This window comes from Anomaloglossus baeobatrachus, chromosome 11 (assembly GCF_048569485.1).
Source record: "Anomaloglossus baeobatrachus isolate aAnoBae1 chromosome 11, aAnoBae1.hap1, whole genome shotgun sequence".
Taxonomy (NCBI): Eukaryota; Metazoa; Chordata; class Amphibia; order Anura; family Aromobatidae; genus Anomaloglossus; species Anomaloglossus baeobatrachus.
In genome coordinates, this window is record NC_134363.1 from 33,575,372 (window position 1) to 33,588,641 (window position 13,270).

Below are 13,270 nucleotides of genomic sequence, written 5' to 3' on the forward strand. Positions count from 1 at the left end.
ATCAGTTGCTGCACTCTGCATATACAACAAGCAAAATTGGGAAGCTCAATATAATGAAGTGTGCTTTGTCATCCCGGTTGCTGCCTATGCAGAGCACAACAATGAAGGAGGGTTTGTCATCAGTTGCTGCACTCTGCATATACAACAAGCAAAATTGGGAAGCTCAATATAATGAAGTGTGCTTTGTCATCTCGGTTGCTGCCTATGTAGAGTGCACCAGTGGAGGGGAGTTTGTCATCGGCTTCTGCACTTTATATATGCAACAACCAAAATTGGGAAGCTCCGTATAATGAAGTGTGCTTTGTCATCGTGGTTGCTGTCTATGCAGAGCGCAGCAGTAGAAGCAAGTTTGTCATCAGCTGCTGCGCATCTTCATATGCAGTAACCCAATCTAAGACCTCAGTATAATGAAGTGTGCTTTGTCATCTCTGTTGCTGCCTATGCAAAGCGCAGCAGTAGAGGTGAGCTTGTAATCTGCTTCTGCGCTCTGAATTATACTGAGCTTTCCAATTTTGGTCGTTGCATATGCAGAGCGCAGTAGAAGATTACAAACTCACCTCAACTGCAGCACCCTGCATAGGCAGCAACCATTATGACAAAGCACACGTCATAATACTGAGCTTCCCAGTTTTGGTTGTTGCATTTGCAGCACGCAGCAGACAATTACAAACTCACCTCCACTGCTGCACTCTGCATAGGCAGCAACTGCGGTGACAAAGCACACTTCATTATAATGAACTTCCCAATTTGGGTCTTTGCATATGCAGAGCGCAGCAGCTGATGACAAACTTACCTCCACTGCTGCTCTCTGCATAGACAGCCACTGAGATGATACAGCACACTGAATTATACTGAGCTTCCCAATTTTGGTTGTGGCATATGTAGTGTGCTTTGTCATCTCGGTTGCTGCCTATGCAGAGCGCAGCAGTGGAGGTGAGTTTGTCATCGGCTGCTGCGCTCTGCATATGCAACCACCCAAATTGGGAAGCTCCGTATAACGAAGTGTGCTTTGTCATCTCAGTTGCTGCCTATGCAGAGAGCAGCAGCCAATGAGAAACTCCACTCCTCCACTGCTGCACTCTGCTTTGGCAGCAAGAATAGAATATTAGCAAGTAATAAATTATCTTTACACCTTTTCTAACCCGTTAGGGATTGGTTTAGAGTCAGTTTTAGGCTTATGGTAATAAAAAAAAGTTTTTTAATAAGTTTATATTTTTATAATTTTTGCAAAAAGCAGCTGAAAGTGCAAAGTATAATTCCAGTAAGTGCTGCTCCTGCGTGGCCTGTAATTAATAAATAGCGGGCGGTGCTGTATGGCTGTGGTGTCCCCCCGGTAGCTCCGCCGCTGTGTAGGGGGTGACCGGCATATTCGAAGTGTGATTTTTGGACCATTCCACTGGTAATAATTGGAGTCCTTGTACAAACATCGGCCCCAGGGCAAATCTTTCACTGCATTGTTCACCAGTGACTCAACATTCCTGAGCGTCTGCAGCTCCGCGCTGAGCCGCGACCGCTGGAAACGCTTCCAACCACTGACGCTGCTTCTGTTTTCTTCCCCGCTAGGTTTTGCGGGTCCAAATTCCGAGTAACGTGTCCTTTGAACTGGGTAAGTTCTTACTGCGACCTCCATAGAGTGAAGTGTAACGGCATTTATTGCCCCCTATGGCCGGAGCTTCCTGCGCAGTTTCAATATATGACCCTTCATCAGGGGTGACCACTTATGTTGGCGCTGTAGTGTTCACGGTATTGTGTGTTCACCTGCTTTCCAGGGTGGTCACCATTACATCTAGTTTAGAAAAGGGATCGCTTGTCGCGTGGCTCGTGTTGTCTCTCGTCGTATCGCTTGTGTTGTCGCTCATTGTATCACTCGTGTTGTCTCTCGTTGTATCGCTTGTGTTGTCGCTCGCCACATCACTCGTGTTGTCGCTCGTTGTATCGCTTGTGTTGTCGCTCGCCACATCACTCGTGTTGTCGCTTGTTGTATCGCTCGTCTTGTTACTCGTGTTGTCGCTGGTCGCGTCGCTTGTGTTGTCGCTGGTCGCGTCGCTTGTGTTGTCGCTGGTCGCGTCGCTTGTGTTGTCGCTGGTCGCGTCGCTTGTGTTGTCGCTGGTCGCGTCGCTTGTGTTGTCGCTCGGCGCGTCGCTCGTGTTGTCGCTCGGCGCGTCGCTCGTCACGTCGCTCGTGTTGTCGCTCGTCGCATCACACGTGTTGTCGCTCATTGTATCGCTCGTTGTATCGCTTATGTTACTCACCGCATCACTTGTGTTGTCGCTTGTTGTATCGCTCATGTTGTCGCTCGTGGCATCCCTCGTGCTGTTGCTCGTTGTAGCGCTCGTGTTGTCGCTCGTCGTATTGCTCATCGTATTGCTCGTGTTGTCGCTCGTCGTATCGGTTGTGTTGTCGCTCGTGTTGTCACTCGTGTTGTCGCTCATCGCATCGCTCGTGTTGTCGCATCGCTTGTGTTGTTGCTCGTCGTATCGCTCGTGTTGTCGCTCGTCGCATTGCTCGTGTTGTCGCTCGTCGTATCGCTTGTGTTGTTGCTCGTTGTATCGGTTGTGTTGTCGCTCGTGTTGTCGCTCGTGTTGTCGCTCATGGTGTCGCTCGTGGTGTCGCTCGTCTCATCGCTCGTGCTGTCGCTCGTCGTATCGCTCGTGCTATCGCTCGTCGTATCGCTCGTGCTGTCGCTCGTCGTATCGCTCATGCTGTCGCTCGTCGTATCGCTTGTGTTGTCGCTCGTCGCATCGCTCGTGTTGTCGCTCATCGTATCGCTCGTGTTGTCACTCGTCGCATCGCTCGTGCTGTCGCTCGTCACATCGCTCGTGCTGTCGCTCGTCGTATCACTCGTGCTGTCGCTCGTCGTATCGCTCGTGCTGTCGCTCGTCGTATCGCTCGTGCTGTCGCTCGTCGTATCGCTTGTGTTGTCGCTCGTCGCATCGCTCGTGTTGTTGCATCGCTCGTGTTGTCACTCGTCGCATCGCTCGTGTTGTCACTCGTCGCATCGCTCGTCATATCACTCGCCTAATCGCTCGCAGTATCGCTCTTGGGTTTGCTCGTTGTATCGCTTGTCCTTAACACAGTCTCAATGATGGAACCGGAGCGATCGGCTGGGCACCATGGTGTCTTAGTGGTCAGCACTGTAACCCTGCACCGCTGGGGTCCTGGGTTTACATCCCACCAAGTGTGTTCATCCCGGTGGGTTTCCTCCGGATTCTCCAGTTTCCTCCCACACTCCTAAGACATACAGATAGGGAATGTAGCTTGTGAGCCCCGATGGGGACAGTGATGATGATAAAAAATAATAATAAATCAGCATGAGAACCCAGCAACAAGTTGTCAGTTCTCTTGCAGCGCCTCCTCTGGACAAATGAAGCGTTAGTATACATTAATATGAAGATCTAATCCCAAATTCTGGGTGGAGTTGCCCTTTAAGTAGTAAGCCATATACTATTTTCCAGGCCCGGCTTACTTCGGAGGTTTCCTCTATGGTCTGCCTCTTTGATCGTATTCTATAGCTCGCTGCATATCGCTGAGACGCCTTTTTTTTGTTTTTTCGGCTGTTAGGGCAGCGGCGGGGGTTCAGCGGTGAGAACATTGTGTGAGTCGTTTGCTTTGGTGCACAAAGGCAAATCACTTCCTGAGGAGATGCCGTGAAGCTGATAAACCCGCGCATGGTTTTCCTGTCTCCGCCCTTCGTAGAGTCGCCAAAAGTATTCTTTTGCACAGGAATGCTGCCATCTTCTGGCCACATGGGGTACTGCACTGTGGGAAATGCCACATAGTCAGCAATTTACCCTTCATGAACATAAGAGGTAGCCTCGAAAGGCTTAACCCTTTAAGTCCTTGTCCTGAGAATACCTGTTTTGGGGAAAGCTTTCCATTGTTGCTTAATCCCCGACTATATTGCACATCGCAGAGGTTTCAAAAGCAAACTGATCTCACTGCCGACACCTGCCTGGATCTCTTCACTGGGATCTCGCCGCCATCACCTGCTGGGATCTCGCTTCTGGGTTTCTTGCTGCTGGTAACATCTCACAGTTCACCTTTGGGATCTTGTCGCTGGCACCCACTGAGATCTCATGACTGGCACCTGTGGAGATCTCTTCATTGGGATCTCACCACTGGCTCATGCTGAGATCTCTGCACTGGGATCTTGCCGCTGGCACCTGCTGAGATCTCTTCACTGAGATCTCGTCGCCGGTACCTGCTGGATCTCTTCACTTGGATGTCGCTGCCGACACCTACTGGGATCTCTTCACTTGGATATTGCCGCCAGCACCTGCTAAGATCTCTTCACTTGGATCTTGCCGCCGGCACCTGCTGAGATCTCTTCACTGAGATCTCGCCGCCGGTACCTGCTGAGATCTCTTTACTAGGATCTCGCTGCTGCCGATACTTGCTGAGATCTCTTCACATGGATCTCCTGCTGAGATCTCTTCACTGGGATCTTGCCGTTGGCACCTGCTGAGATCTCTTCACTGAAATCTCGCCGCCGGTACCTGCTGAGATCTCTTCACTTGGATATTGCCGACAGTACCTGCTGAGATCTCTTCACTGGGATCTCGTTGCCGACATCGGCTGAGATCTCTTCACTTAGATATTGCCGCCGGCACCTGCTAAGATCTCTTTACTGGGATCTCGCCACTGGCACTTGCTGAGATCTCTTCACTGGGCTCTCGCCGTTGGCATCTGTTTAGGTCTCACCGGTGGCACCTCCTAGGATCTCTTTACTGGGATCCTGCCTCCGACACCTGTTGGGATCTCGGTGACCTGGTTAGACACATCAGCCCCACCAGACAGAGTATAAATATCCCCCCTGTATATCTGCATGGAGATGTTCTGTAAGGTGGATTTAGATGACCTGTCTTGTTTCCTACCACAGATCGCACGAGGGTGGATCTAATCCAAGATGACACGCTAAAGAAATATATAACCGAGATCCAGAGTTATCAGATCCCAGAGATCTGCAGACAGCTGGAAGATTTCAGGTACGTGCACGGCACAACCAATGTGGCAAACTCTGGACAGAAGTATGTGCCCCCCTCCCCCGCCCTGTGCTGCCGGCTCTGACTTTTCCTCTTCATTCTCCATATAGGTCCAAACGGGTACGTACTTGGCATGACCCCTGGTGAGCTGGAGCTCAGTGAGCTGGAGTCTTACAGGACCAATGACAGATATATACTGCAGTCCAAAGAAAAGCAGCTGGCCGAGCGTCTGCTGGGGAAGCTGGACGACATGCAGTGAGTATTACCAGACCCATGTTGCTCTTTTTAGTGCCTGTCCTGCCCCCATGTTGCTTGTTATGGTGCCTGTCCTGCCCCCATGTTGCTTGTTATGGTGCCTGTCCTGCCCCCATGTTGCTTGTTATGGTGCCTGTCCTGCCCCCATGTTGCTTGTTATGGTGCCTGTCCTGCCCCCATGTTGCAGTACAGCATTGTTTTCTTGCTTGCCACAGTGTCTGTGCTGCTTTCTACACTGCCCATTATGACCCATGTTACTTGTCAGTGTCCATTATTCCTGTGCCCCTTGCTTTCTGTACTGAGTATTACTTTGGTTGTTGCTCTGCTGTGCACATTATGGCAGCCATGTCTGTCCCTTTACTCTGCTGCATGCTGGGAGTGTAAGTTGTGGAACATCTATTGAGCCCCCGATTGCAGTCTGAGAGCACTGTGAATGCTCGGTGCCCCTCTCCGCCGTGGACCTCTGTCTCCGCCGTGCCCCCCTCTCTCTCTCTCTCCGCCTCCGCCGGGCCCCTCTCCTCTCTCTGCATCCTCTCTCTCCTCCCGGTGCCCCCCCTCTCTCTCTCTCCGCCATGCCCCTCTCTCTCTCTCTCTCCGCCGTGCCCCTCTCTCTCTCTCTCCGCCATGCCCTCTCTCTCTCTCTCCGCCGTGCCCCTCTCTCTCTCTCTCCGCCGTGCCCCTCTCTCTCTCTCCGCCATGCCCCTCTCTCTCTCTCTCTCTCTCTCTCTCTCTCCGCCGTGCCCCCCTCTCTCTCTCTCTCTCTCTCTCTCTCTCCGCCGTGCCCCTCTCTCTCTCTCCGCCATGCCCCTCTCTCTCTCTCTCTCTCTCTCTCTCTCTCTCTCCGCCGTGCCCCCCTCTCTCTCTCTCTCCACCGTGCCCCCCTCTCTCTCTCTCTCTCCGCCGTGCCCCTCTCTCTCTCTCTGCCATGCCCCCTCTCTCTCTCTCGGCCGCCCCTCTCTCTCTCTCCGCCGTGCCCCCCTCTCTCTCTCTCTCCGCCGTGCCCCTCTCTCTCTCTCTCTCCGCCATGCCCCTCTCTCTCTCTCTCTCTCTCTCTCTCCGCCGTGCCCCTCTCTCTCTCTCCGCCATGCCCCTCTCTCTCTCTCTCTCTCTCTCTCTCTCCGCCGTGCCCCCCTCTCTCTCTCTCTCTCTCTCTCTCTCTCCGCCGTGCCCCTCTCTCTCTCTCCGCCATGCCCCTCTCTCTCTCTCTCTCTCTCTCTCTCTCTCTCTCCGCCGTGCCCCCCTCTCTCTCTCTCTCCGCCGTGCCCCCTCTCTCTCTCTCTCCGCCGTGCCCTCTCTCTCTCTCTCTCTCTCCGCCGTGCCCCTCTCTCTCTCTCTCTCTCTCTCCGCCGTGCCCCTCTCTCTCTCCGCCGTGCCCCTCTCTCTCTCTCTCCGCGTGCCCTCTCTCTCTCTCCGCCGTGCCCCTCTCTCTCTCTCTCTCTCCGCCGTGCCCCCCTCTCTCTCTCTCTCTCTCTCTCTCTCTCCGCCGTGCCCCTCTCTCTCTCTCTCTCCGCCGTGCCCCTCTCTCTCTCTCTCTCTCTCTCCGCCGTGCCCTCTCTCTCTCTCTCTCCGCCATGCCCCTCTCTCTCTCTCTCTCTCTCTCTCTCTCTCCGCCGTGCCCCTCTCTCTCTCTCCGCCATGCCCCTCTCTCTCTCTCTCTCTCCGCCGTGCCCCCCTCTCTCTCTCTCTCTCTCTCGCCGTGCCCCTCTCTCTCTCTCCGCCGTGCCCCCTCTCTCTCTCTCTCTCTCCGCCGTGCCCCTCTCTCTCTCTCTCCGCCGTGCCCCTCTCTCTCTCTCTCTCTCTCTCTCGCCTTGCCCCTCTCTCTCTCTCTCTCTCTCTCCGCCGTGCCCCTCTCTCTCTCTCTCTCTCTCTGCCGTGCCCCTCTCTCTCTCTCTCTCTCTCTCTCTGCCGTGCCCCTCTCTCTCTCTCTCTCTCTGCCGTGCCCCTCTCTCTCTCTCTCTCTGCCGTGCCCCTCTCTCTCTCTCTCTCCGCCTTGCCCCTCTCTCTCTCTCTCTCTCTCCGCCGTGTCCCTCTCTCTCCGCCGTGGCCCTCCTCTCTCCGCCGTGGCCCCCCTCTCTCCGCCGTGGCCCCCCTCTCTCCGCCGTGGCCCCCCCTCTCTCTGCCGTGGCCCCCCTCTCTGCGTGGCCCCCTCTCTCTGCCGTGGCCCCCCTCTCTCTGCCGTGGCCCCCCTCTCTCTGCCGTGGCCCCCCTCTCTCTGCCGTGGCCCCCTCTCTCTGCCGTGGCCCCCCTCTCTCTGCCGTGGCCCCCCTTCTCTCTGCCGTGGCCCCCCTCTCTCTGCCGTGGCCCCCCTCTCTCTGCCGTGGCCCCCCTCTCTCTGCCGTGGCCCCCCTCTCTCTGCCGTGGCCCCCCTCTCTCTGCCGTGGCCCCCCTCTCTCTGCCGTGGCCCCCCTCTCTCTGCCGTGGCCCCCCTTCTCTCTGCGTGGCCCCCTTCTCTCTGCCGTGGCCCCCCTCTCTCTGCCGTGGCCCCCCTCTCTCTGCCGTGGCCCCCCTCTCTCTGCCGTGGCCCCCCCTCTCTCTGCCGTGGCCCCCCCTCTCTCTGCCGTGGCCCCCCTCTCTCTGCCGTGGCCCCCCTCTCTCTGCCGTGGCCCCCTCTCTCTGCCGTGGCCCCCCTCTCTCTGCCGTGGCCCCCCTCTCTCTGCCGTGGCCCCCCTCTCTCCGCCGTGGCCCCCCTCTCTCTCCGCCGTCCCTTTCTTCTTTGCCTCCTCTTCTCCTCCGCCCTGCAGATGGGCATCTATATATAACTCCGCTCCAGGATGGGAAAGTCGGGACCCTCGATTAACCCGAGCCCCTCTGGGAATTGACTCATATTCTGCATCTCACACTCCTTAACCCATTCACCGCCTGCTGCATCACCCCGATCCTGCAGAACGCACACTCCCCCGGAGAGGATGGCCACCAATGGGTTAATACCCCGGATGCGGTCCTGGGAAGTCACCGCCATCTCCCTGCCCTAACGCAGAACATTCTGTCTCCAGTCTTGGGTTGCATCATCCTGCCGCGTGGCCGGGTATATAAGACCGGCGCTGCCCCCGGTGTCTCCATTCACTGACTCTGGAGTCGGAGACGCTTGTGGAAGCCGCTCGTACCATGATCAGCCGGACCCCCTGCGCCCAAGTCACTCTCGCTAGACATGATATTCTGTGGGTGAGTCCTATGGGGAGGGGGAGGTCACCGAGCGCATGATTCTGCTTGGTTTTCCCTTATTACAACGAATTGCGAGCCAAGACCCTGGACTCCAGTCTGGTGCACGTTACCTGCACTGATACATTGTAACAAACTATCAAGGCGTGATACATATGTTTCTATGGTATTTCAATTGTCTAGACCGGATGCAATTGTAGCAAATGCTCAGCTGTGAGATGTATGAGGTCTGGAGAGGTTCTCAGCGTCTGATAGTAATGAGGTGGACGGGTCTATGGGAGCCTCCGAAAGAACACGGCTCCTCTGTACGTGGCACATGTAACGTGCAGAGACTCTTGACAGGGACCAATATGGGTTATCCCCCCCCCCAAACAGCGCCCTCCATAGCTCCGCAGGAATTCCAACTGCTAACATATTGTATATTGCAATAATTGCATTACTGATCCTGAGTTACCTCCCTGTATTATACTCCAGAGCTGCACTCACTATTCTGCTGGTGCAGTCACTGTGTACATACATTACATTACTGATCCTGAGTTACCTCCTGTATTATACTCCAGAGCTGCACTCACTATTCTGCTAGGTGCAGTCACTGTGTACATACATTACATTACTGATCCTGAGTTACCTCCTGTATTATACTCCAGAGCTGCACTCACTATTCTGCTGGTGCAGTCACTGTGTACATACATTACATTACTGATCCTGAGTTACCTCCTGTATTATACTCCAGAGCTGCACTCACTATTCTGCTGGTGCAGTCACTGTGTACATACATTACATTACTGATCCTGAGTTACCTCCTGTATTATACTCCAGAGCTGCACTCACTATTCTGCTGGTGCAGTCACTGTGTACATATATTACATTACTGATCCTGAGTTACCTTCTGTATTATACTCCAGAGCTGCACTCACTATTCTGCTGGTGCAATCACTGCGTACATACATTACATTACTGATCCTGAGTTACCTCCTGTATTATACTCCAGAGCTGCACTCACTATTCTGCTGGTGCAGTCACTATGTACATACATTACATTACTCATCCTGAGTTACCTTCTGTATTATACTCCAGAGCTGCACTCACTATTCTGCTGGTGCAGTCACTGTGTACATACATTACATTACTGATCCTGAGTTACCTCCTGTATTATACGCCAGAGCTGCACTCACTATTCTGCTGGTGCAGTCACTGTGTACATACATTACATTACTGATCCTGAGTTACTCCTGTATTATACTCCAGAGCTGCACTCACTATTCTGCTGGTGCAGTCACTATGTACATACATTACATTACTGATCCTGAGTTACCTCCTGTATTATACTCCAGAGCTGCACTCACTATTCTGCTGGTGCAGTCACTATGTACATACATTACATTACTCATCCTGAGTTACCTTCTGTATTATACTCCAGAGCTGCACTCACTATTCTGCTGGTGCAGTCACTGTGTACATACATTACATTACTGATCCTGAGTTACCTCCTGTATTATACTCCAGAGCTGCACTCACTATACTGCTGGTGCAGTCACTGTGTACATACATTACATTACTGATCCTGAGTTACCTCCTGTATTATACTCCAGAGCTGCACTCACTATTCTGCTGGTGCAGTCACTGTGTACATACATTACATTACTGATCCTGAGTTACACTCCTGTATTATACTCCAGAGCTGCACTCACTATTCTGCTGGTGCAGTCACTGTGTACATACATTACATTACTGATCCTGAGTTACCTCCTGTATTATACTCCAGAGCTGCACTCACTATTCTGCTGGTGCAGTCACTGTGTACACACATTACATTACTGATCCTGAGTTACCTCCTGTATTATACTCCAGAGCTGCACTCACTATTCTGCTGGTGCAGTCACTGTGTACATACATTACATTACTGATCCTGAGTTACCTCCTGTATTATACTCCAGAGCTGCACTCACTATTCTGCTGGTGCAGTCACTGTGTACATACATTACATTACTGATCCTGAGTTACCTCCTGTATTATACTCCAGAGCTGCACTCACTATTCTGCTGGTGCAGTCACTGTGTACATACATTACATTACTGATCCTGAGTTACCTCCTGTATTATACTCCAGAGCTGCACTCACTATTCTGCTGGTGCAGTCACTGTGTACATACATTACATTACTGATCCTGAGTTTCCTCCTGTATTATACTCCAGAGCTGCACTCACTATTCTGCTGGTGCAGTCACTGTGTACATACATTACATTACTGATCCTGAGTTACCTCCTGTATTATACTCCAGAGCTGCACTCACTATTCTGCTGGTGCAGTCACTGTGTACATACATTACATTACTGATCCTGAGTTACCTCCTGTATTATACTCCAGAGCTGCACTCACTATTCTGCTGGTGCAGTCACTGTGTACACACATTACATTACTGATCCTGAGTTACCTCCTGTATTATACTCCAGAGCTGCACTCACTATTCTGCTGGTGCAGTCACTGTGTACATACATTACATTACTGATCCTGAGTTACCTCCTGTATTATACTCCAGAGCTGCACTCACTATTCTGCTGGTGCAGTCACTGTGTACATACATTACATTACTGATCCTGAGTTACCTCCTGTATTATACTCCAGAGCTGCACTCACTATTCTGCTGGTGCAGTCACTGTGTACATACATTACATTACTGATCCTGAGTTACCTCCTGTATTATACTCCAGAGCTGCACTCACTATTCTGCTGGTGCAGTCCCTGTGTACATACATTACATTACTGATCCTGAGTTACCTCCTGTATTATATTCCAGAGCTGCACTCACTATTCTGCTTGTGTAGTCACTGTGTACATACCTTACATTACTGATCCTGAGTTACCTCCTGTATTATACTCCAGAGCTGCACTCACTATTCTGCTGGTGCAGTCACTGTGTACATACATTACATTACTGATCCTGAGTTTCCTCCTGTATTATACTCCAGAGCTGCACTCACTATTCTGCTGGTGCAGTCACTGTGTACATACATTACATTATTGATCCTGAGTTACCTCCTGTATTATATTCCAGAGCTGCACTCACTATTCTGCTTGTGTAGTCACTGTGTACATACCTTACATTACTGATCCTGAGTTACCTCCTGTATTATACTCCAGAGCTGCACTCACTATTCTGCTGGTGCAGTCACTGTGTACATACATTACATTACTGATCCTGAGTTTCCTCCTGTATTATACTCCAGAGCTGCACTCACTATTCTGCTGGTGCAGTCACTGTGTACATACATTACATTACTGATCCTGAGTTACCTCCTGTATTATACTCCAGAGCTGCACTCACTATTCTGCTGGTGCAGTCACTGTGTACATACATTACATTACTGATCCTGAGTTACCTCCTGTATTATACTCCAGAGCTGCACTCACACATTACCCCTTCCCATCTATATGGCGCTGGTTTGCCCCGCTGTGGCTCTGCAGTCTGTCAGTAGGGGGCAGCACTGGGTCCTGTGTTTCCTCTTTGGTCATTAGTTATTCCGGGCTCTTTACATGTGAGTGCTGATTGCTGCGGTCCCCGGTTCTGAACTCCGGTGTTTTTTCTTTTTCAGCCCAAACATCTCTACGGACGAGGAAAAGAGGTAATGGCGCTCCCCTTGTGACCTGCGCTAGGTAAAACAGTGTCCAGCCTTCTTGGAGTGACTCCTTCCACGTATACCGCACTCTGCCCCACTGCACACGGTCGGTGCTGATTCATTGGGCCCCGGTTTCACACGGTCGGCGCTGATTCATTGGGCCCTGGGTGCACACGGTCGGTGCTGATTCATTGGGCCCCGGTTGCACACGGTCGGCGCTGATTCCGTGGATCCTGGGTGCACACGGTCGGCGTTGATTCATTGGGCCCTGGGTGCACACAGTTGGCGCTAATTCCTTGGGCCCCGGATGCACGGGATCGGCGCTGATTCCTTGGGCCCCGGATGCACGGGATCGGCGCCGATTCCTTGGGTCCTGGGTGCACGGGATCGGTGCTGATTCCTTGGGTCCCGGGTGCACGGGATCGGCGCCGATTCCTTGGGTCCCGGGTGCACGGGATCGGCGCCGATTCCTAGGGTCCCGGGTGCACGGGATCGGCGCTGATTCCTTGGGTCCCGGGTGCACGGGATCGGCGCCGATTCCTTGGGTCCCGGGTGCACGGGATCGACGCTGATTCCTTGGGCCCCGGATGCACAGGATCGGCGCCGATTCCTTGGGCTCCAGGTGCACATGGTCGATGCGCATCAGTCCGATTCTGCAGATGTGGGCGCTGCTCGTCCGTGCGTCCCTGCCCCCGCTCGCCCCCGCACAAGACTCCATATACGACGGCTGGAACTTCTACGTCAGTGTCATTTTGGGTCCTTCTTGCAGTTCTGCCATCGTTCATGCCATAGCCGCCTACATGAAGCACATAGGGGTGAAGACCAAGGTGCCGGATAGCAAAAAATCCAAAAGTGGCTTCTTCAGGAAAATGGTGAGTGATGGCGAATGGGAAATGATATGTATTCCGGTCTGCCATGGGTTAGGAGCTGCGCTCGCTGTCAGTGAGTAGTGATGTGTTACATCCAGTCCGGACCTTTATTCTACTTTCTGCTCCAGGTGTCTACGAAGAAGCCGGATGAGACCATGAAAGCCAAGAAACCCTTCAGCATCTGGAACCGCAACGACGCTGCGCACAGTGAGTGCAGGCCGATCCGAGGGGGAAGGGGGGGTGAAGGGAAGGGGAGGGGGGGGGAGTTACTGGTTGTACCACCTTTTTAAATCTTGGTTTGGATAATTCCTTCTCATATGGAGACAACTTACTATGGGTAACCATGATAATGTATACATACTAAACATTACATATTCCAGAGCTGCAC

The 13,270-nt window shown here is 52.7% G+C and overlaps 1 protein-coding gene across 1 annotated transcript in view; it reads left to right on the forward strand.

The window, feature by feature from the left end:
• ARHGEF1 (Rho guanine nucleotide exchange factor 1) overlaps positions 1–13,270 on the forward strand; it is an 80,884-nt gene that overhangs the window by 36,397 nt on the left and 31,217 nt on the right. The window contains 7 exon segments of the mRNA XM_075328392.1: positions 1,564–1,606; positions 4,880–4,985; positions 5,093–5,102; positions 5,104–5,237; positions 11,990–12,019; positions 12,783–12,885; positions 13,011–13,089. Coding sequence (XP_075184507.1) covers positions 1,564–1,606; positions 4,880–4,985; positions 5,093–5,102; positions 5,104–5,237; positions 11,990–12,019; positions 12,783–12,885; positions 13,011–13,089 — 505 coding nt within the window.